Raw genomic sequence first — 23,196 nt, forward strand, 5'->3', positions numbered from 1 at the left:
GAATGGTTGAGGTTGGAAGGGACCTTTGGAGATCATCTCATTCAACCCACCCTGCTCAAGCAGGGACACCCAGAGCCAGCTGCCCAGGACCGTGCTCAGAAAACTTTTGAATTATCTCCAAAGACGGAGACTCCAAAGCCTCTTTGGACAACCTGTGCCACTGCTTGGTCATCCTCACAGCAAAAAAAAAAAAAAAAGTTTCCTGCTGTTCAGAGGGAACTTCCTGTCTTTCACTGTGTGCCTATTGCCTCTGGTTCTGTCACTGAGCACAACTGACATGAGCCCATCTCTGTCCTCTTCACAATCTCCCCTCAGGTATTTTTACACAACAAGATTCCCCTGAGCCTTTGCTTTTCCAGGCTCCTCATCATCATCCTGGCCCTTCTCTGGACTCTCTCCATTACATCAATGTCTCTCCTGTACTGGGGAGCCCAGAACTGGACGCAGCACTCCAGTGCTGAGCAGAGGGGGAGGATCACCTCCCTCAACCTGCTGGCAACGTTTCTCCTAATGCAGCTGGGACACCACTGGCCTACTTTGTAGCAAGGGCACATTGCTGGCTCATGATCAAGCTGGTGTTGCTCACCATGACCCAGGGCCATTTCTGCAAAGCCACTTTCCCAGCTGGTCAGATCCCAGCCTGCACTGCTGCTTGGATGGCTGTTCCTCCCCAGCCTGCAGGACTTTGCACTTCCCCTTGTTGCACTACATGAAATTCCCATGAGCCCATTTCTCCAACACAGTGAGGCTCCTCTGGATGGCAGCACAGCTCTCTGATCCACCACTCCCTCCTCAGAAGCCCCAGATCCGTGTTATTAGGGAACTTCCCAATGGTACACTCTACTCCAGCCATTAAGGAGGAAGGTGTTGAACAGGAGTGGACACAGTACAGATCCAAGGTACACAGGCAGTTACTGGCCTCCAAATAAACTCGGTGCCACTAATCACCACCCTTCTAACCTAGACATTCAGCCAGTTTTCAATTCACCTCATTTCTTTTACTTAAAAGATTCTGAATTGTTGGAAGATTCTGTGAAAGGCAAATGAAAAGTTCCTGTCTGGCATTTAAGTAAAAGTTACTCATAGTCAAGAATCTTTTGCTTCTGAGGAGGCAACAATTCTTTCTGTGCTCCAAGAGGTGTTAAATACTCCTCAATCTGCAGAAACACAGGAGGGACCAAGAATTACTGCCTCCACTTCAGCAAATTATTTACCTGGTTGCCCACATAAAGGAGTGGTTACCCCACTGTCAGGAACTTTTCTACACTGAGTAACTAAGTTTCACCCATGTGAAACACTGACTCCTGATTTTACTACTAAAGGTAGGAAATAAGTGACTTTGGGGATATTTTTCATCATGAAACAAACCATCTCAGAAAACACACTATATCATAACAAATATGGTGTTTTCCTCTGTATCTTTCTCTGGTAAAACCATCATTCTGATATAGATTGATTTGCAAAGTGTGAATGGCTTATTAGAGACAGAGAGAAAAGTAAAAAGAAAAAAATACTCAGAATACACATTTCAGGTAATTAAATTGAAAAATTTAACAAACTACCTCTAAAAATAAAAGTGGAAGACAACCATAGCAATATAAATTCTTACCTGCAGCAAGTTTTAATAACTAACGCTATGCAAAAGATTAAGACCACTTAACCTTAGGTGAAATTAGGAATTTAAGTATGCAATTAAATAGCTACTTTTACCTGAGCAGCTGTCCTCATCATCAGAGATGGGCACCTCTCTTTTCAATAGCATTTCCAATTCTTCAGTTTCAGCAACATCGACAGGTCTTTCCCCATGCTTATTGGCTTGAAATGGATTTCCACCGTGTCGAAGCAACAGCTTCACAATCTGCAGCATTAAATAAATTAAGTTTTAGGTTATCCACAGTATGTTACTTGACCAGCATAAAAATCCCCTGCTGCACACAAAATCTTAGTAATATGAGATGCAATCCTAAATCCTAACTATGATACTGAGACTGGAAAGTAAGACTTCAGCAACTAAAATGCAAGGTCCAGATAGTACAAACATAGTCTGGTCTGTGAAGGAAGTGAAGGGGAAGACTAGAGACAGCTGCCCTCTGTTACACAGACACAGCATCACTATAAAAGGAAGAAACAGGGGCCTTTTGTTCTTGCTGTCCTAGAATTTCTTCACACAATTTATCTGGTTCCCCACCTATCACACTCTATTCTTCTGCATTTGATCCACCCTCTTGCTCCAAATTTTATTACACTTAAATAAGGAACAAATAAAGTTTTACAAGTTGCAGTACTATTGGTTTCCCCAGCTCTTCCAGAAAGCCCTGAGAGATCCAAATATCTTACTGGAGGAACAAACCACACTCACTCACAACTGCATGCAATAAATCAAAATCATCAACTTCTCCATCATCAAGGGCAACAATTTGTTAATGTTACAGTGATACCAAGGCCACTGCATTTTCAGCACAGTGTCCAATATTAGTTACTTTTTTCTTTCCTATGTGTAAAGAACATGGAAATCCAGCAGACAATGATACCTTAACAGGAAGCTTCAGAATTATTCTGGTACATAATGTCAGTGAGATGGCCACAGCTACCTGTGCTGATACCACCAGATAAGCAAGAGGTGTCATTCTCCAAGACTCTACTATAGCTTTATGAAAGCTTGATCTAAAGACCCAAGATCTTTGTTTACATACCTATAAAAAGCAGTTACTAAACAGCTAATAAAAAAATTCCCAACAGATTATCCTAATTAATTTCTCTAGCTTTTCCAGATAAACCTTTCCAACTGAACAACTTGTTTGCAAGGTGCACTCTATCTTTGGCTTTATACAACAGACTGCACACACAGTAATGAAATAAAAGAGATAAAGGGAAAGGAGAGTAATTTCTACATCTTATGTAGAATTTAATGTAAAGTACCTACAGAGCTCCATTTATCTTCTCCACTAAGTGCTGATTGGTAGTAGTAATAATAATATATATACATCAACTGTCTATTTCAATGCCATAAATAGTATTTAATGAGAAATACAGAATATGTACCTTTAAATATTTATAAACATGCATGTACAATATACACAAATCCACAGTATACTGTTAGGAGACATTTTTCTTTTGAGAATTCTATACAGTAAAGGTTTCTCAAAAAAAAAAAAGCCATTTAAGTGCTTATTAACTAAGAAAGTAAAGGTGAACCTTTTAAATATTTAAGAAAACAGATACTGGTAGAAAATATCTGGCAACAGAAGTCAGATGAAACAAAGACAATCAGAACAACTTTAAGATGCTCCCAAAACAGCAGAAGCAGAACTGCAAGACAACACTACTGCAATGAGGAAAGTTGGGATTTGTTCTGAAGCTTCAGCATTTCACACCACGTATTTATCCCCCTCCCACTCTCCCAGAACACTCACGTTCCTATGTCCACTACTAGCAGAATCATGAAGTGGGGTATCATCATCCAAGCCCTGTGTGTTCACATCTGCTCCTGCTGCTATCAGAACTTTAGCAACATCATAGTAACCAACATTACAAGCTTCATGCAGTGGTGTCCAACCTAGAGTGAAGAATGGTAGGTTGAAGACAAAGATCAAAGATTTGGTTTTTCATTCCTGTGCTATAGATCTCTATTGTCTCCAAACATTTCAAAACATGCTCTCACACACAGTACTTGGCAGAACAGCAACACCATCCCTCTGAAGAACAACACATCAACTTTATCAACTTCAAACCTTACATCAAATTCCAAGTTTTTCTGAGATTAAACTGAACACTGGAATCACAAATCAAATAGCAGAAGACAAAATCTGGCACAAAATCCCCAGGCTAAACATGTTAGAGATTCTTTGACTAGTAAACATCTGAACTGTGTTAGGTGTATATATAACATAATGATATATGGAAACTCTTTGAAAGCCACACTATTTGAAACAGTAAGTGAGCCAAATTACCATAACCAGTGCTCCTACAGAGTTACTGAACATGTAACTAGGAATCATTAACATTAGCAGCTAGAGAATAAGCTATTAATAAATAATGGCAGAGAACTTATTCTGGTATTTCCCAGAACACTAGTAATTTTTTGCAATTTTGATTTCCACAAGTTCAGCACTCATTTTCTGTAGCAGAGCATCAAATGAAGATGACAACCCACACATGCTATATTCCTTACCTCAATTTCCTCTCCCCAGCTTGATGACTTCCACTTCATAGCTGACCTGAACTGCTGTTTATGCCTTCTCAAAGCCCAGTTCTGGGGAGGCATTCAACTTTTGTTTCCAACATAGCCAGTAAAAGAGTTCATCATGTGAACTCTGTTTCTAATCAGTAGCAGTCTTGTACATTCATGAAGTGGAGGTACAAGAAACCCCTAACTTATCTAATCCCTCAGTAACAGGACTTCTCACCTTCATCTTTCACTCAACTTCCAAGCTGCCATTAATTTAAATTAAAAAAAAAAAAAAAAAAAAAAAAAAAAAGAAAGAAAAAGCTTCTAAGTTATTCTAAAGTAAAACACTTCTTTCTGTTCTTCATACACTAAATTTCCTCTTCAGTCATCACTTGGGTTACTCACTTCCAGCACTGCCTGGCTACCACCTCCTTCTTTCCATTTTCTTGCCATTTGCCCTTTTCACACTCACCCAATATGATAACACCCTTCTGCTCTCAGCCCTCTGATCCCTGTCTTTTATTCTCTGTATTAATTATCTCTGTAATTTATTTTTCTCCATGTTGTACTGCTTTGTTTTTCCATCTTTTCACAAAGTCCAGCCTGCCAACTCTAGTGCTGGCTTGCTGTCAATATCTGTTTCCTTTACTCTTGTTCTCACACGGCAGTATCATTCTGGCAGATATCCCATGAGCAGGGTTACTTCCTCCATTACTAATTCATTTTCTGCTCCTCTAGTTCTGCCAAATCCTTAGCTAAAAAACCCCTAATTCTCTACACTACACTGCATCCTAAATTCTTACTTTTCTCTACTCATGACTCACTGCTTCAATCCTCCCCCCCTCTTCTTGACTTCTCCCTCTGCACAGTATTTTGAAGTTCAGCCATCTCTGCTTCTCACTTCAGATTACCAATAAAAAATATCTCACATGATTCCAAACAGCTCCTCCAGAATTCTGAATGAAGTCTCCAACAACTTATTTCCAACTGATTCTCAGAACCAGTTCTCAGCCATTGTTCTTTTCCTTTCATCTGCCTTTAAAACTAAGTATCTGTCCTAGGTCAGACTGGGATGAAACTGTGAAGTTAACTTCCCTCACAGCAACCCATACAGTAATGTGCACTGCCCTCGGGGCTACACCAGTACTCACAGCTGGTGAGTTTTGGCTACTGCTGAACGGGGCCTGTGAAGTGTCATGGGTTTCTCTCTCCCTCCTCCTGCACGAGAGATTGGGAGGGGACATAGCCAGGACAGCTGACCCAAATGTATATTCCATACCACAGGATGTCACACAATAAAAACTCATTGAAAGGAGACGGAAGGAGGGTAGTTTGTACGTAATGGCATTTGTCTTTCCTGGGAAGGGACTGAACATTTGCCCGACGAAGGAAGAAATTCCTTTTCCTCCTTCGCTTGCACATGCAGCTTTTGCTATTCTTATTAAATGGTCTTTAAACATGACCCACAAGGGCTTTTTTCTATCTCACTTTCTCCCCACACCTTGTTGAGGAAGGGAAGTGAGACAGCAGCTGGGTGGGTGTCTGGCAGCCTGCCAAGGTCAACCCACTACATCTCTTCTTCAAGTGTTTCTATTATTCTCCCAGTGATTTCTATGGGCCTGTCTTCCCCTGAACCTCCCCCTCCTTTTCTAAAATTGCTCTTGTCAACAAGTTCTTCTCATCTCCCATCTCAACTTCTTTGAAGATCTCACAGTGTTCTACTTCTGCTTGTCTTCTCTTCCTCTATATGCCAGTCCTGGGCAGCTTCGTGTTCAAATAGAAATTCAGCTACCCTCTACAAACTAAGAAATTACCAATCTATTTCTTACATAAAGTCAAGATTTCAGTTCATCTAATTAGTATTCTCTCTTGACGTCAAGTTTGAGCTGACAACTAATTATCCTATATAGTTCTTAGTTTCTCCTACAGGGGCCTGCTACCCCAACTCCTCTCAACCACTCCCACTGAGAACATAATTCAGACCCATAAACCAAAACGCATAAACCTAAAAATATTGTATATGTTACAACTTAACAAAGCTCATCAATCACTGTTTAAATCACAGCAAATACTGACATATCAAAGCTGTTAGTAATCCAGCGGGACTAGATGACAAGTGCAACCATACCACTCTCACCTGCCTTGGAGCCTATCAGCTGTCCCAGTGAAGACAGGCCACCAACACCCTCACCATTACTAAACCTTGCATCTCCTCACACAGCCCACAGTCTCACCATTTAACTCTGTCCCCCTATCAAGTTCAGCAAGTGTGCAGAGATCTCTGTAAACACCTACTGCACAAAGGCCCAGACACAACTAAAACCTCCAGGTATTAAAACACTGTTCCAATAATAAATACACTATGTACTATAGCATCCCAGTACTACCACTGCCACTGGAAATTAAAAACACCACTTTGGGAATTTCCAGGAAGTTACACTTTTTCATTTACATACAACATGAACTGAAAGGAAACCTCTAACAACTTCAGTGTTACTTTTAACTTACACAGTTAAGAGTACTCAACTTACCTGCAAAATCTTTTACATTTACATTTGCACCTAATCTGATTAGCTCCTTGACCTGTTTAACATCCCCTCGAATTGCTGCCATATGTAGAGGAGTTTCCCCTCGTTCATTTCTCTTGTTAACTTTGTCTTTTTGTCTTGAAGAAGAGGTTGGAGTTTTCTTTTGTGTTGGTGTTGTTTGCAAGGAATGATTTAAGGAATCTACAAAAAAAGTTTTTAAATGGTCACTGTTAATGAAAATTATGTGAAGTAAAAAGGTTGTCAACACTTGCATTCAAAGATGATAATGACCTGTGAATCATTATATTTAAATAAAAGACATGTCACCCTTCATAAGTGTTAGCACAAAGCTGATTTTTAATGTGAAAAAGGAGATTTTGCAAATTCTTACTATTTTAAGCATGTTTCTAGGACAGATAAAGTCTATCCAAACTACAAGGTTCACATACTCTGGTATGAACTCTCCTGAATCAAGACAAGGTGAGATCATGCACTTAAGTATCTACTCTGGTTCCCCTTCCCCCAGCAAAATTCCACTGGATTTTTATATACCAGGATGCCAGTTTAAAGAATTACAGTCTGTGTATAGTACTACATACAAATCCTCAGCTGTACCAACACAGCTGGGTGGACTGGATAGTTCCTTAAGGAAACCCAGCCATTTGCTTTGAAATAGCAATTTTATAAAGACTTTAACCTGTAGAACATATACATACGTAAAGATTTTTTTAAATGCAGCTGGACCAAGGACAGTTTGAAAGGATGAATTAAAAACAAGATGTCTCCCCTCTCTCCCATTAAATCAGAAGGAAATGGTCCCATTTCCTCCTAAATTAAAATCCTGCTCCAAAGTGAAACAATGAGATAACAGTTAAGCTTCAATAATAATAAAAAAAGGAAAGTATTTCAGGCTTTAAATACTCCATTACAGAACTGTGTCTGGGAGGCAAAAATAACGATGGAAGAAATTAAATTTTCAATTTTTACAGCTATCACAGTGCAAAGCTTTCCACATAAATATAGAAGATCAAGAATTTTCCATCAAATTAATCATCCACATGAAATAAATTTTAACAGAAGTCTGAATGATTTAAAATACGTGAAAAAAGAAGACTTGAAAAACATCAGTGTTCCAAATAATCTGACTAGGACAGAATTAAACAAGCAGGAGGGAGAAAACTGTTAACTCTGTAAGATCACCTGGACTGTTGTCTCTTGCTGTCATCTGCATGAGAAGTGCCATCTGTTTACGCTCTGACAGAGGGTAACCAAAAAGAATGCTAACGGGTGCTGATTTCTTATTCCCAGCATCCTTCTTCATTTTCTTTTTCTCCGGACCTTCCTTCTCTAGAAATACGAACATTTCAAGACTCAAACTGCAATTCCATCAGTATATTATTCTAAAAATAAAGCCATCCTCTTAAGGTCTGTAAACTTGTGATTGGTAGCAGGTGATGAAAAACAGAAATTACAACTCTAACTTACTGCATTTGCATTAGCGTTGGTTACCTGTTCTAATCATATTAGGATAACAAGCTGCTGAGATAAAGCACTTAAAGCTGTAATCAGGATTACCAAAAAATTCTAACAGATGAAAAACCTGTTTCATAGAAGGAATGCTGTGTATGTCGCAATTTTAATTCTCAGAGATTAAAGTCAGGAACTTAAAATTTCTATAAAGTCAGCTGGTCAGCTTTCAATATTGAATACAGATCTAAGACTACACTCTCTTTTACTTCTCTCAAGACACCATGTCAAAAATGAAGAAAAGATCATTTAATATTGGTATCTGCTAAGCAATTGGTTAAAAGATTTGTTTCTCTCAAACTCATCCTGTTATTTTATCTTAAAGCAATTTCTTCTCCAGGATTCATATCCTTCAAAAACATACAGCTATTTTATATACATAACTCCTTTCTTTTTATCAATATTTACAGAAGCTGTTTAATATTTCATCGCCAAGTTTTTAACCAGGAGCTAAAATTACACATCTGAGTAAACGTATCAAAACCAAAACAGAACTCCCATCAAAACCAAGAAACCCTATCATCTGCAAAAGCAGAAAAACTTAAAACAGAGGACTCCGCTGAGGAAGACTTCACTGACCTTCTGCAGAGAGGTAAAAATTAGAAGCTTAAGTCTCTTTGAGTTCCCAAGTTATCTTTTCACTTTCTACTATTCTACCATCTTTCTTGTTCCATTTGTTTCCTCTCAATCCATTTTCTGCCTTACTAGCCCTGTCTAAACTTCATTTTCCCAGCCTGATTACAGACACAAGCTCTAGTAATGCAATGTTCTTGAGGCACAGGAAGGCACATCAACAGTTCTTATCTTGAATTCCAGTGACCCATAAGAAATACAAGACATTATGGGCTAAACAATTGCCAGTGAGAGTACCTAAGAATGGAAAGCTACAGACCCATGTACATACTTTAAAAACCTCTATAAATTTATCCATGATGTTTAAAAAGGAAACAAGATCTCTTTTACAGAATCAAATGATTTTTTTCCCCTAAACTGCAGGCAACTCACAGTCTTGAATATCTAAAAAATTAATTCAATATCGAAATCAACACTATTTGTGTTGTGCACTATCGGAAAAAATCTGCATAGGAAAATAAAAAAAAAACCCTTTACAATAAAATTGTACTTTCAACTTTTTACTGCAAGTATGTGGTTCTTTCTGCAAAGAATGTACAGCATACTCTTTACTGAATAATTCAATATCATCAAAATAACACATTTCAGATTGACTAGCATAATCAGCTATTTCTTAGCATATGCTATTTACTACTCATGATTCTTTCCTTGAAAAACACATTTATTTTTATTCTGAATTATTCCTTACTATTGTATAGCTATTTTAAGCTTGAGAAAATAATACATCAAAATAAAAGAAATAAAGTTTTTGATTATCTAGGTTTTACTCTTTTATACATTGAGGCTGAGTTTTTTGGGTTTTGCCTTTTTTAAATCAGCACAATTTATTCCTGCCTCATGTTCAGAGCTGCATTTCAGTGGTGAGGTAAATTATTCTTCTATTATACTTTATTAACACAGTGTTTGCAAAGTATTTCTAGATCTTACCAATTAAAAGCACCAAATAAGAACACAACTGTTCTCACCAAGTTATACTGTAATTATGCACTTACTGCTCAAAAAGAGACAATTTTATTCAAATGGATATTAGACTTCATATTTGTTTCCAGTAAATCTAAACAGTTCAATGAACACAAGTCAATACGATCAATAACAAACCTAAAAAAGTCTCAAAATTATAGCAGGTGCACCTGATAATCCCCCCAAGGACCTCATGGATATGATCTGGTTCTGACAAAAGGGGTGGAAGAAAGCAAAGAAAAAAACAAAACCCCAAAACCAACCAAACAAAAAACCCAAAAACAAACACCAGGAGAAATTGAGTAGAGCATATAAAGTTTTATACATCAGAAGAAAAATCAATGTTCCAAGAATTCCACCACACAGTACATTACACTTTAGCAGGAGTGTAAACTTAACATTTAGGAACTTCAACCTTTCACCTATTCTTTATCTTACAGTAACAGATGAAACAAAAAGTAACAGAAAACTTTTCATCACTGTGAATTTCATGTTTCTACAATTTGAACAGTAATAACTTCCCTAATAAAGGAACAGAATCAGTTTAAGATATTAAGTTTAGGTAGAATTTGATGTATAAAAATGACTACCCAACTCAATCAGTTGGTTTGGGTGTTTGTTTTAGTATTTTTGTTTGTTTTTCACATCTTGAGCATTTTGTTTTCAGGTTCTATGGAATACAAATATCTTCTTTTACATTCACATTCTCATCACTTTCTGCTCTTCTTCAACAGTTAGAAATGAACATAAGGGTTAGAAATAGAACATAAGAGATTTTTTCACTTTTTATTAAAAAAAATTAAAACTAGAACTCTTCAAGTGGCTTCATGTTCAACCACTTTTATTAAATAAACTTCGTAATACACAGCCAAATCCCTCTGGACAATATCTCTTTAAGCTTTTCCCTTGGCAACACAAGCTTTTCACCAACCACTTAAAAAAATTATTTCGAAATAGTCAAGTTATATGAAACAGGAATTCAGGAGCATCTGAGCACTTACTTGTAAAAGAGCTCAATGAAATCCACTCACAATACTTAAAATGTACTGGCACGAGGAACATCAGAGACACTGGTGATTATTTTAGGATAACTTGTGCATGACAGAGTTTGTCCCAAGGCAATAATGTATCTGCTTTTTTGTTTGCTTGCTTTTTTTTTTTCCAATTGGATAAATTACAAATTCCTATTCAAGTAATTCTTAATGTTTTGGAAAATTAAATTATTAAGTAATGTAATACATGGATTTCTCAGAACAAATCATGCCAAACTAGCAGAATATTTCATTTGGTGAAATAATCTCTTCAGTGGATAAAGGAAATTAAGAAAAAAAACCCCAACAAATTCAAACTTCAGGGCTCATGATAGTCTGTTTTCAAGTAAGACTCCCATTATAGTCCAAATCATAAAGAATAACAGCATCGAAAAATATGACCATGCAAAATTAAAATATAAACTGCTTGAAATAAATGTTATGAAGTCATAAGACTGAATGATCTACAACCAAGGAATAATAATGAATGGAATATAATAACAAGGAATATAATATGTTCATTACTAGGTCAAGACCAACTCTGCAGATGATGAAGTTCAGAGACAAGAGTTTACTGAGCTCTGCATCATCATTGCAACCTGGCTGAAGTTATTTCCAAGAGAAACATATCATGACTAGCTGTGTTTCCTACCCTCAGGGAAAGAAAAAGCTTAGAAGGTGATGCAGAGACACCACAGTGCACTTACCAATGTAGAGATTTCAAGGTATTATTGTGATACCTAATTAGTCAAGTTTATGACATTTTTATTTAACAAAACCAACACACAAAACTACCTCCACTTTCCTGCCTATAACCCAAACAACAGTTAAATAAACTTGTTATAGTTGAACAATAAGCCCAAATCCAGCAAGCAGTGTGTGAACAGTCCCTCCAACACCCCCACTAACCTCTGTAACTACAGAAAGCACAAGCACAGGAATTGTGTTACTGTGACGTACCCATGCAATATGAAGAGGCCAGTTGTTTTGCTCTTCTGGATGTCAACTAAGTGCTAAAAGAAGTATGACTGTGTCACATTTGGACTACTTTAAAGATTGAAATTAAGGGGTCAGAAAACAAAATCAAAATCCTGCTGTAAACAGTAAATCAGGAGAATATAGTTTCCAAGAAAGATCAACAAATTACCGTTGTTCCTGAATAATCAACTCAGCAACAAGACTCTCTTTACAATGAGAAAATTTTTAGGATCTGCAGTTGTGTTTAATTATTATGAAAAATTTGAATTTCTCTCTTCAGACTTGTAAGGTGGAGAAAGCAAACAAATCTGACCTCTGCAAAATCAACACTTGTCTATTGTTCTTATTCCAATAACCACATCAGAGGTTACTAAAAACCAAGTAAAGATCTAAATAAAATTAAGAAAATTTAAATAAATCTATTTAAGTAATCTAAATAACTGATGGCTTTTCAATCAGATTATGGTTTTGGATTGGGAGACTTAATTTTTTTTTTATTTTATTTTACAAGATACAATAAATGATTCTGCTCTGACCATCCAATCCAACAGTCTCAATCAAAGCTTTCATGTAGACTCCTCCCTAAGATTTACTTATAAATAGGTTAAAGCTATACTGCAGTATAAATAAATTTGCCTGCAGGATGTATACATTTTTATTATTTTTTTCTGGTTGCCCTGACCAAGAATGGGGACGTCACAACAGAGCCCTCAGTTTCGGGAAGCCACCACAGCCAGGGGAGTGTCACAGCCCTGCACAACAGAAGAAACACAACAGGATGCTGCTGATAAAGACAGGGACAGAGTGTCCTTCCAGGTGTGTCCTGTTCCCAGGGGCCTCTTCAGAAGGGCCTCATATTATCTTTCAGACCTGCAGAGACTTTGCAGCTCCTGCAGCCATCAATGGTGTTGCAGGACTGCCTTTACACAACTAGTTGCAATCTTCATGGGTATTAAATTATTAAGAAAGTAACTAAAAGGCTCAATCTTAAAACACTGAATACATATTTTTTGCAGAATTTTCTATTTAAAAAAAATAGATTTAAATTTAGATAAAGAGGTGTTCTAGACTCTTACAGTACTCTACAAAAGCTGTTTGGTTTCAATCCTGCCAAAACTGACTGAGTGTAAAATGTACTTTGTGTATAGTGTTGCAGAAATCAAATGAAAAAAAACAAATCCTCAAAACATTCATTTTGGCTGTCCATATTCATTATCACTTGCAGTATTTAGACAATATCTGAAATAAACAAAAAAAAAGCCCACTAGAAAAAGGAACAAAGGACCAATTTTTGCAAGAATCAGTAAAAAAAGGACAAAATTCTAGTTTATGGAAGACCCTGGAGCTAAAACTAAGAAAGCTCTAATGATGTAAAGCTCTAAAAATTAGGTATCCCCATTGTTTGACTCATTTACATGCTTAAAATACAATTATCATGGAGTTTCTACAATCAACTAGTGACCCTAGAATGTATCTTGGGGACAAACCATTTATTAAACTATTAAACTGATTTTTTTATGTACCTCTAGCTACTTACACGTTTTGTAGTTTTTTTAACTCAGACATATTTTTAAAGATCTTGAAGCTGATAAGAAGCTTTTCATTACCTTTTCTTTTTCCCCTCTCTGTGTCCAATTACACTCTCATTTCCAAAAATTTACTTTCTTCCTTCTCAACATTCACCATTCTCTGTACACAGCTATCAGGGAGACACTTCTGTGAGAGGCAACAGTGTAGCTCAGTGAAAGCAAACCTTTTCCATGTATAATGCCAAGTTTGTGCCAGAAGCAGCACTGCATTTCATGACCACTGATGTCAGTCCTAATCCATGTCAGTGACAAACTTGGCACCAGTGTAAGTGTCCAATTCCCAGTAGTCTAATCTAATTGGTTAGGCACAGAATCTGCATTACAGGAACAGTCTTTTCATCCTAGCAATGCTCCTGCTCAAAAGTTTCTGGAAGGTTTATGTACCAAGTTTCCCACCTGCAAAAGGGCAGTTGCTGTAATCTCCTTACCCCAGCAGAAATGAAATGGTCACCACGTTGTGACGTTTGCTACCACAGTAAAGAGCCACATGCCTTCTACTTTTATATTAAATATTTCTTGCCCCTACTGGAACTGTCCATTTCAACTCCCTGCTACAACTTCCGACAAAAAAAATTTGTAGCATGAGCACTGTCTTGTTCTGCATGTCTAAGTGTCTGAAGTAATTCACCTTGTTTGTGGCAACTGTGACTATAAATGTTACAGCAAATAAACCCAAAAAAGTTCTGCTACTTCACAAGATGCTTGGGAAAATTACTTATTTAAAGCTGATGGGGGTGGGGAGACATAACAAGACTGTCAACACAAAACTTCCAATAAATACTAAATATTATATCTAAATACATTAATTTCTATTATGAAAAAATAGTTATGGTAAAAATCAAGAAAAAAAATTAATAAAACAGGTGCTGGGAGCATACTTCTAATTTAGACATGGTCATTTCAGAATCAAATGGTATCATGAATAGTGTAAAACTCAAGAATGCTATAAAACCACTGGAAACAGAACTACAGCCAAGAGCACTGTTTTGTAATGTGACTATTTCAAATACGGATTTCATACTACAGTCTCTTTACAGTAATAAAAATATGTATGTATTATTAAGGAGCCAAATCTTCTGCAGGAAATCAATACTGAACAAAAATTAAACACCCACTGAGGTATACACTTCTACCTTGCATTTAAATCTAAGCATATTAAGAGAACTACCTGGTCATGAAAATATTCAAATGTATAATAAGCACTGTATAAAAAAACTGTACCACTGACTCTTTGGGGTATTTCAACACGTTCTGCTGACCATCAATACTGTTTGGTTATCAACTGAACTATTATTGCACAAGGACAAAGATAATGAATTACCTAAACCCAGAGATAACTGTACCTCTTTGGAACGCATCCAGCTCCCTCCATCTTGAAAAGAACTGTGTTAAGAATGGCATCCTGAAGCCTTGAAATCAGTTCTAATATAAATAAGCTTAAGCTGGGAAGAACTGCTTAGCCTGTGCAGAAAAGGTACACATCATAGGAACTTAAACTAAAAGGGAAGTGTGCTCTCCATTACTAGTTTAGCTAGCTCTGTCACTTTAGCAACCTTTTCTATGAAGGACAGTACATCCACCAATGCTCCCTCCCCAAAAAAGGCTATGAAAGGCTGACAGCTGTGTCTCAAATCAAGGCATTCACATGGTTTTTCATCTGTTTACTCGTTCAAACAAATGGACCTCTAGAGATGACAATACAAAGAAAGATTTGTTACTGAAACAGAAGGATAGAATGAGGTTAGGAAACAGCTGGAGAATATAGATCAACTAGGGTGGCATGCTGGTCATTGCTAATGACAGGATGAAAGCCTATCAGACTGAGATGCAACAATCAGAAGCAAGCAAGCAACATTTATACTTAGTATTCTTTTTAAAGAGAAAAAAAATAATGTAAAAACATACAATTAATTAAGTTAGGACGTATTTTACCAACAAATTATTAGTTAAGGAAATAAAAAGGTTCTACCTGTGTCTGAATTGCGATCTTCATTTCTGGATGGACTAATAGTAAAAGGAAGTTTACGTTTCATGGAAGACTTTTCTTTCATCTCCTTCCCCACATCACTCCTATCCACTTTTGGAGTTTTGCTGTAGGAGGCAATCTTGTCCTTGCTCTAATATAAATGAAAAGTATACTAAGTAATTTTTGCATAAAGCAGGAAAGTCTTATAACGTATACAGACTGAAAAGACTGATATGTGAGAATGTACGTGCTTGTGTATAAGTATGTGTATTACAAAATTTTTTGAACAACCAAAAGAATTGTCATTTCTTTTTAAAATTACTTCTATGTTATTCCTACTTTCAGATACATCACTGCAGAAATGCTGTTCACTATTAGAGGCTTAATTAATTAGCAAAGGAACAACACAAACTGAAAAGAATTTGCCAAGTCTTGATAACCACCCCAATTTCCTTCCCTGACCATAAGAATCCCACTAAAAGCCCACAATGCAACTCAGACTGTGAATTGTAAACCTTTGAAAACCCCTCTAATTACCCTCCCCTGCCTCCACTCCCACCCTGTAATCTGTCAATACAGAACTCCCTTTCTATTTCAACAATAACAGTGTAATGTTTCATTTGAGAAAAATCTATGAAGAAGCTTTTTAAACTGGTATCAAATTTAGGAAAAACAGGTATTTAGAGTCTTGAGTTGTATAAATCTAGAGAGTGCAAAAAAACAGAGAAAAAGCTAAACAGGCTCACTATTAACTCATACTTGATTACTTCACTAATATAGGAGGAAAGAATGTAAGATACCAGATTAGTGTAAAGGCTGCTTGAGAGAACCCTCTGCAAACCCCAACATCTTAGCCTACCAATCGAGACGCAATGCAGAGATGTTTTCTGTTCAATACATGCTGTGGAAATACATGATCCACTCTGTCAGCTGACACAACTCCATAGCTTTATATCATTCCTAACACATCATCAGATAAAATTACTAATAGATTAACTTCCTAAAGGTAGAAGAAGAACATACACTGACTTGCCAATCACCAAAAACCAAAAGGCTGGTCCTTGGTACTTCTGAAGATTTATTCGGATTGGAGGAAAACTAAAAAAATAACTTGAAGTAAAGGTACTGTTCTCAAAGGTACCTTTCCTTTTTTTAAAAATTCCCAAGCTCAGGTAGGAATATATCATCTGACATGCTGAGTTTAAAATGTTGCCAAAAAGTTAAGCAGAAGTGATTAGAAAAAGAACCTGCAAATAAACCCTACAACTTTCAGAAGACAAATATCTGTACAAAGGAAGTGACAAAGAAGGCATTAGTTTGTGTCAATAGAATTCCTGAGGTATAAAGGTTGCTGCCCTCAGAGAACACCTATCTTCTTAACTCCAAGTTTAGAAACCCAGAAAACCAAAATTCCAAAACAAAATGCAGAAAATCCACACACCAAAACTAAAGCCAACACTCCTCCAAAACTGCAAAGGAAACAGCACCCTTTATTTTTTTATTTTTACATCCTAGAACAAGAAAATCTAAAAACCCAAATCCCTTAAGACTCCCCTAGACCCCATAGTGTCTGTGGTATTAGTTATGAAAGAAGTTAATCCATTTAACACAAGTCATCATTTCCAAATGTATCTCTATTTTGGCAAGAGCAGATCCAAACTCTATTAAGCCTTTTCCCATCTCTTCCACCACACACATCTCTCACTTGAGCCCAACCTCACCAAGAGCTTTCTCATCCTTTGTTTCAAACAAACCAATTATTTCTCCTATCTGCGTATGTGAATTTCCAACAATATGAAGTGGCATCAAAATTTTATTTAATTCTCTAGAATATTATCTTATGTTAGGTACTATGCAATAGAAAGGATGAAATAAAAATAATCTAAAATTCCTAAGCAGAAAGCATTGGTTTCAACTTCTTCTGTAGGAAAAACAAAACAAAACAAAACAAACAAACAAACAAACAAACAAAAAAAACCCCACAACTTTATGTAGCTGGTAATCTCTAAACAGAATTCTTTTGGGGGCACTCCTTAGTAAAATACATCAGTAGGTGCTCACAGAGGCACAAACTGCTTAAGTAACTATATTGCTTTACATTTATTCTTACATTGTTTACTTGTATTATGTTAAATATACACTAGTTTTGGAATAATAACTGAAAATTAATTTTGTGATAATCTAATTAGGAGGAAAAAGAGTTCAAAATGCTTACTTTCAGATAAATAAAAGCACATTGAAAAAAAAACCAAAACAACTATACATAGAATACACAAAAACTGAAAAAAAGCAGCATTCTGTTCCTTAGCTACTGTGGAAATAAGTGTTCAGCATTCAGTGGTGGACTTTCCAATCCAAAAGATGCAATGAACAGGGTGTTTGAGAAGTCTGCACAAAGTTGATGTTATTTATTATTTTTGTTGGCAATGCTGAAATAGAGATACAATCAGAAATAGAGACATCATCACAACTGAGAGAGAGGGAGAAGCAAAGAGCCCTGACAAGGGGAATGTAAAATGACTGACTGATTTGAAAAGCAGCCTTAATAGAAAACAAAATAGGAAAAGCCAGGATAAAACCAAAGCCCTACAAACTGATAAAAATAATCAACTGTACAATCACAAAATTCTGTGTTAAAAGATAGAAAATTCTTAATGGCATCCTGGATTCAACTTCAAGTAAAGGAAGTAGAGGAAATAGAAGTACGAAGAAGTAGAAACCCTGCAGGTTAGACCAGGCATTCGATTTTAAAGAGTGAGTATTCACTGTTCCAATTCTTCCTGGTCACTGCAACAGCATGGACATCTCTTTTTCAGGGTCTAAGGCAAGGTTCAAAACTCAGCATCAACAGGTCTGCTGCATTACTCTAATGTGACACATGGAAGCAACCTAAAACGAATCTGACATTCTTCATAAAATAGCCTGTAAGTCCCGTGGACTTTCTAAAGAGGTTAATTAATCTGAAGTGAAAACTGCTAATCAGATAAAACACTGAAGACATGTTGATGTTCAAAAAACTAAACTGCTGTAAAGTGAAAAGCATTACATACTTTCCATGACCACTTCAGCTAGAGAACATTTAATGGCTTTGGATTGTAACAGGGGACTAGCAAAGGTTATTTATCCTTCTACTAAGTATCTAACTCTATGCCAGTCAGCATAATTAAGTATCAGAATAAACTGCCCAAGGAGACAGGAATTTCCATCAGGCAAGCCTTTAAAGAAAAGGTCTGGCAAACATCTGTCAGGAACTGAGTACAGCTTATTCTACTCTGGGGCAAATAGATGAACTGGATCCACACATCTCAACATTTAATGCATGCCTCACTGGAGGATGTAGTAACAAGGAAGAATTTTCTCTGTCAACAAAACCTTACTAGTGTGCTATGATGAGGAACACATTTTTAATCTGTTCAACAGGAACCGTCTCAGAAGGCTAACAAACAGCAGTCTGGACAATTTCTTGATATCCCATTCCAGCTCTATTGTCTGGTACCACTACAATCAATGACAAGACACAAAAGGAGACAACAGAGAGCCATATAATCTAGCAGATGTACTAAGCCCTGGGAGAACAAGCATTCTTTTTCTGCCTTTCAAAGATAATTACATACTGAAGCGTGTTCTGTATGGTATTAAAAGGTTTTGGGCACTATTGTTGGAGTCTTCCAAGGAGAGAATTAATTCTTACAAATTCTAAATGTACTTCTCCTTTGGATGACATATCCATAGTTTACGTCCTTTTACTTCCTGACTTTGGCCATACAACATATAAATTCAGATAAATTAAAATGCCATCATGTTCATATGTTTACAAAATATCTCACACAAATATTAGATGGCCTAGCTGCTGTATATACTCGTACTATTTTTTATGCTTGAGAGATGAGCAATTGAAATAAAATTACATATACCCTAATGCATACATGATATAAACTCAGCTTGTTAACAGCAATGTTATTTTTAATAGGTTTTTGTGAGTTCTCAGAAGACACATAGCTGATTCACATAGCTATTCACTGGTTGTTAGGGCTGCATAATAAGCATTAATTTCTGGACAAATATGAAAGATTACATCTAATAATAACACCAGTAACTGCACTACATTTCTCTGTCAACAGCTAAGAGTGCAAAAATCAGAACTAGCTAAACAGTGTAAAAACTATGAAATGGAAATAAAATCCTGCAAGTGCTTTTTCTTTTATCTTATGTTAACCATTAGAATAGTCTTATGCCATTTAGGTCATTGCAGTTTTTATTTTGTGAAGAATGAGAATTCTTTGACATTACTGCTGACTTGTAAGAGGCACTGTTTTTTATGAACATTATTTCTCACTATTCCTTAGCACTTGCTAACATCACTTACATTAGCTAATGAATTCCTAACATTTTTCACATGATTTAAGAACTATTACCTTTAAATTCATGGCTGCAAATGTTCATGCATTGAGAAAAAATCCTTATTTGCTTTACAGATATTTTCACTACCTTTTAAAGATATTTCATTAAAATTATCACTGTTGATTTGGGCTGGACAATCTTTACTTCAGAGTTCTAAGTTTGCGTATGTAGTACAGATTTGCCTTCATGACTTTTTGTTGCTCAAACTCACACTTTACTCTTAGCCTACTGCCTGCCAGATTTCAAATAATTTTCTTGGCTGAATCTAAATGATGACATTTTGGCAATAATTTCTTTGTCTTTTCTAATCCACTCTGAAAGTTCAGATTAGTCAAAGGCCATCTGAACACTTCTGACAATTGTCCATGTGTTAGAGAACAGGTATGTGACAGTTTAAGCAACTTTTAACAAAACCATGTATTCAGTTCTTCTCAAAATATGACAACTCTATTTATTATGCTAAAAACCTGAGTACAGGAACATTTACTGAAACACTTATATTCTCCATTAATAATAATAATTCTCCATTTTTATTAAGGTTCTTCTATTACACATCATTTTATATCATACAACTCCAAATCAAACCCTACATTATTCTAATCTCGAGCTGTACACTGTACCAGGGTGGACAGTGAGCAACACTGGATAGAACAGTGCAAGCAGTTTATCAGGTTATTTTTTTGGTATCAACTTAATCAGTCCATCACTGCGATTCATATTCACAGCCTTTGTCAAACTTCTATTCCCTACTCTTTCCCTAAATTACTGAGTAACACTTAAATTAACTTGACCATATCCCAAACAAAGACCAGAATAAATACAAAAAAGAAAGAAAACCCAACATTCCTTTTACTAGTAAGCCAATTTCCTTTCCCTATTTTACTGTTACCTTCCTCTTCTTATCTAAGTAGTTCATCGGAGCAAGCAGAAAGAGTTACCTTTGCCTCACTTTACTGGGACCAATGAAACAACAAAGTCTAAAGGTTTCTGTGAATGTTTTTGGAAGACAAAAAGTTACAAATAGATGCTAAATCATCTTATCCTTTCCTGTTTTTTAACCTCTTCCTGCATTATATCCATTCCTCAAATGGTCTTGCAGAGAATACAGATTTTAACAAAAGGGTAAGTATGACCACACGCACAAAATCCCTTTCTAGAGAAGACAGTTCTAAAGATTCTTGGGAAACAAACAGATTCTCTCTCCTTAGGGCAATATACATGTCACCCATCATTCTCAATGCAGAGTATTACAGCTTCTGTTATTCATTAGTAGCACAGATAAACCCACGGGGTATTGTACAAGTGTACTAGGCAGACAAATAGGAGAATCTATGATGATTTGAACCTTGTCTCCAGAACTCCAAAAATCATGGGATACTTCACATTTATAAATGACAAACCACCCTTCAGCATGACTGGACTTCCTATATTCCTTCATTCCCCAACACTCAAAAATGGACTGTGCAATTTTCAGATGGGATTCCCTTGTACAAGAGCTACTCTTAAGCTTTTTGCAGCATTTGGCTTTTAATTCCTCCCTCACAGAGGGAACAAGTCTCTGTGTTATAGAGGAATATTGGAAAACGGTGTTTTTCTTTGGTCTGTGCTCTTCACAAATGTTTTGTGTTTGCTACAGAGAGTAACACACTGTAAAACAAAATAAAATAAAATATGGACTGTGTTCTTGTGAGTACATGAAAACTTCACATTAGCTAAGATAAGGAGACTATATACTAACTTACAACAAATAACACCAAAGGACCCAGCTTTCTTTTAGATTAATTTGCAAGTTACAATAAAAGTTGAATTCTGTCCCACAGTTTATTTTACAATTGAATTACTGTAAAAATGTATAAATTATTTCAATACTGAAGATATCAGAACACAGATTCATATTTATCTCTTCCAATTACACCAACAAAAATCATGAAATACGCTTCATTTTACTGAAATTAAATGGGCATTAATATGATTTTTACCTTTCTTGCAGTTGTTTTTTCCACCATGGTGCTATTGCTGTCAGAATTTTCAACTTGAACTGTTTTTGTAGACCCAAATTTGGGCATTTTATAGCTGTTTAGCTAGTTGTATCTTGTATCAGTGGGTTCATCCTGTGTCTGAAAAACAAACAAACAACATTACATAAATATACACACTGCAGTGTCATTTCAGGACAAATGTTACTGCAGATGGTAGCAGAGCTGAACAGTACCCCCAAAAAATGACTAATAATGACACCTGGCTTCAAGCCTTTTCCTCACATGCAGCTCAGACCTTGGGGCAAAACCCCAAAATGCCTAACACAAATGACACTGGGGACAGTGTCATGAAAAAAGCACCAAGTCAGCTGCTAAACTGCCTCATCCCTCTAGCTTACCTTTTTGGAAGACTGAACATTTTTGGCTATTTTAATAGGTTCAGTATCTCAATTAGTGTTAAATGTCCTAGGGCTTAGAAAGATGAACAAGGTTTCTAGCAATATTGGGAAGAGAAATTAAGTTTCCTAGTCTAGGAAACTGAAATATTGTATATTCTTAGTAGTATGGAAAGAAATTCAAGTCTTGTGATTTTTTATTCTTTCTCTTGGATCAAGAGATGCCTGTTAGAAGAAAAATCCTCTAAAGCTTAAACCTGGAACTAGAAACCTTAATTTCCACTGTCTATCAGATCAATTACATAAGCCACCACTAGAGACAGAAATACATCTATATAAAGCTCCAAGAGCTGTGTAGTGTTTCATCTCCACCGTATACCAAACACGTGTCATTACAGATTCACACAATGGAAGATGTCCGACCTGCCTCTTCCACAGAAGAAAGAGCCACCCTTTTTGTAAGAATGGCTGAGAAGAAAGGTCACACAAAAGGTAAAACTGCATTTGACAGCACTTCAGAGCTGGTGACTTTATATGGGTCTCTTTGAGCTGATGTATTTTGTTACAAATATTTACGTAATCACAATCTTACTGAGCTGTCATAATTTTATGCCTGATCAAGTCATCATTTCAGTTGCAACATTTCTATTGTTGCTCTACTATTAAAATTTTGGGATCATCACATAGAGAGCTTGTTGCTGTTTTAGGATGATGGCCGCTATTTTGGTTTGACACAGCTAACTGAAAACAAATCTGCTGCAGATGACTTTGAGAAAACCATTTTGAACACTACACCTGAAATGAGATGTTGATATTCAAACAAATTTCTACATCCTGCCCACACATCCATCCCCCATAAGGTTTAAACTATGGAAAATCTAAATATTTGTCCAAGATTAATACTGTTGTATACAACAATGTAACATGCTACTTCCTTAATCTTCCAGAATAGGAGGGGAAGAAAATTTCAAAAAGCTAAATCCTTGAGACAGAGAGGTAGGAAATGTTGCACTAAGGTCTGCTGTTTTCCTCCCTTTCTTC

At 36.4% G+C, this 23,196-nt stretch overlaps 1 protein-coding gene across 2 annotated transcripts in view; it reads right to left on the reverse strand.

The window, feature by feature from the left end:
* Nucleotides 1-23,196, reverse strand: part of ANKRD12 (ankyrin repeat domain 12) — a 59,204-nt gene that overhangs the window by 17,980 nt on the left and 18,028 nt on the right. Inside the window, exons 2-7 of one of the 2 annotated variants that reach the window (XM_083863668.1) lie at nucleotides 21,761-21,898; nucleotides 15,384-15,531; nucleotides 7,897-8,043; nucleotides 6,700-6,897; nucleotides 3,414-3,556; nucleotides 1,711-1,858 (exon numbers count right to left, since the gene is read on the reverse strand). In XM_083863668.1, coding sequence (XP_083719794.1) covers nucleotides 1,711-1,858; nucleotides 3,414-3,556; nucleotides 6,700-6,897; nucleotides 7,897-8,043; nucleotides 15,384-15,531; nucleotides 21,761-21,847 — 871 coding nt within the window. In that variant the 5' untranslated portion in view covers nucleotides 21,848-21,898. Of the gene's footprint in view, nucleotides 1-1,710; nucleotides 1,859-3,413; nucleotides 3,557-6,699; nucleotides 6,898-7,896; nucleotides 8,044-15,383; nucleotides 15,532-21,760; nucleotides 21,899-23,196 lie in introns of those variants that run through there. The other variant, XM_083863669.1, reaches the window with a different exon arrangement.

This window comes from Zosterops lateralis, assembly GCF_965231275.1.
Source record: "Zosterops lateralis genome assembly, chromosome: 1".
Taxonomy (NCBI): Eukaryota; Metazoa; Chordata; class Aves; order Passeriformes; family Zosteropidae; genus Zosterops; species Zosterops lateralis.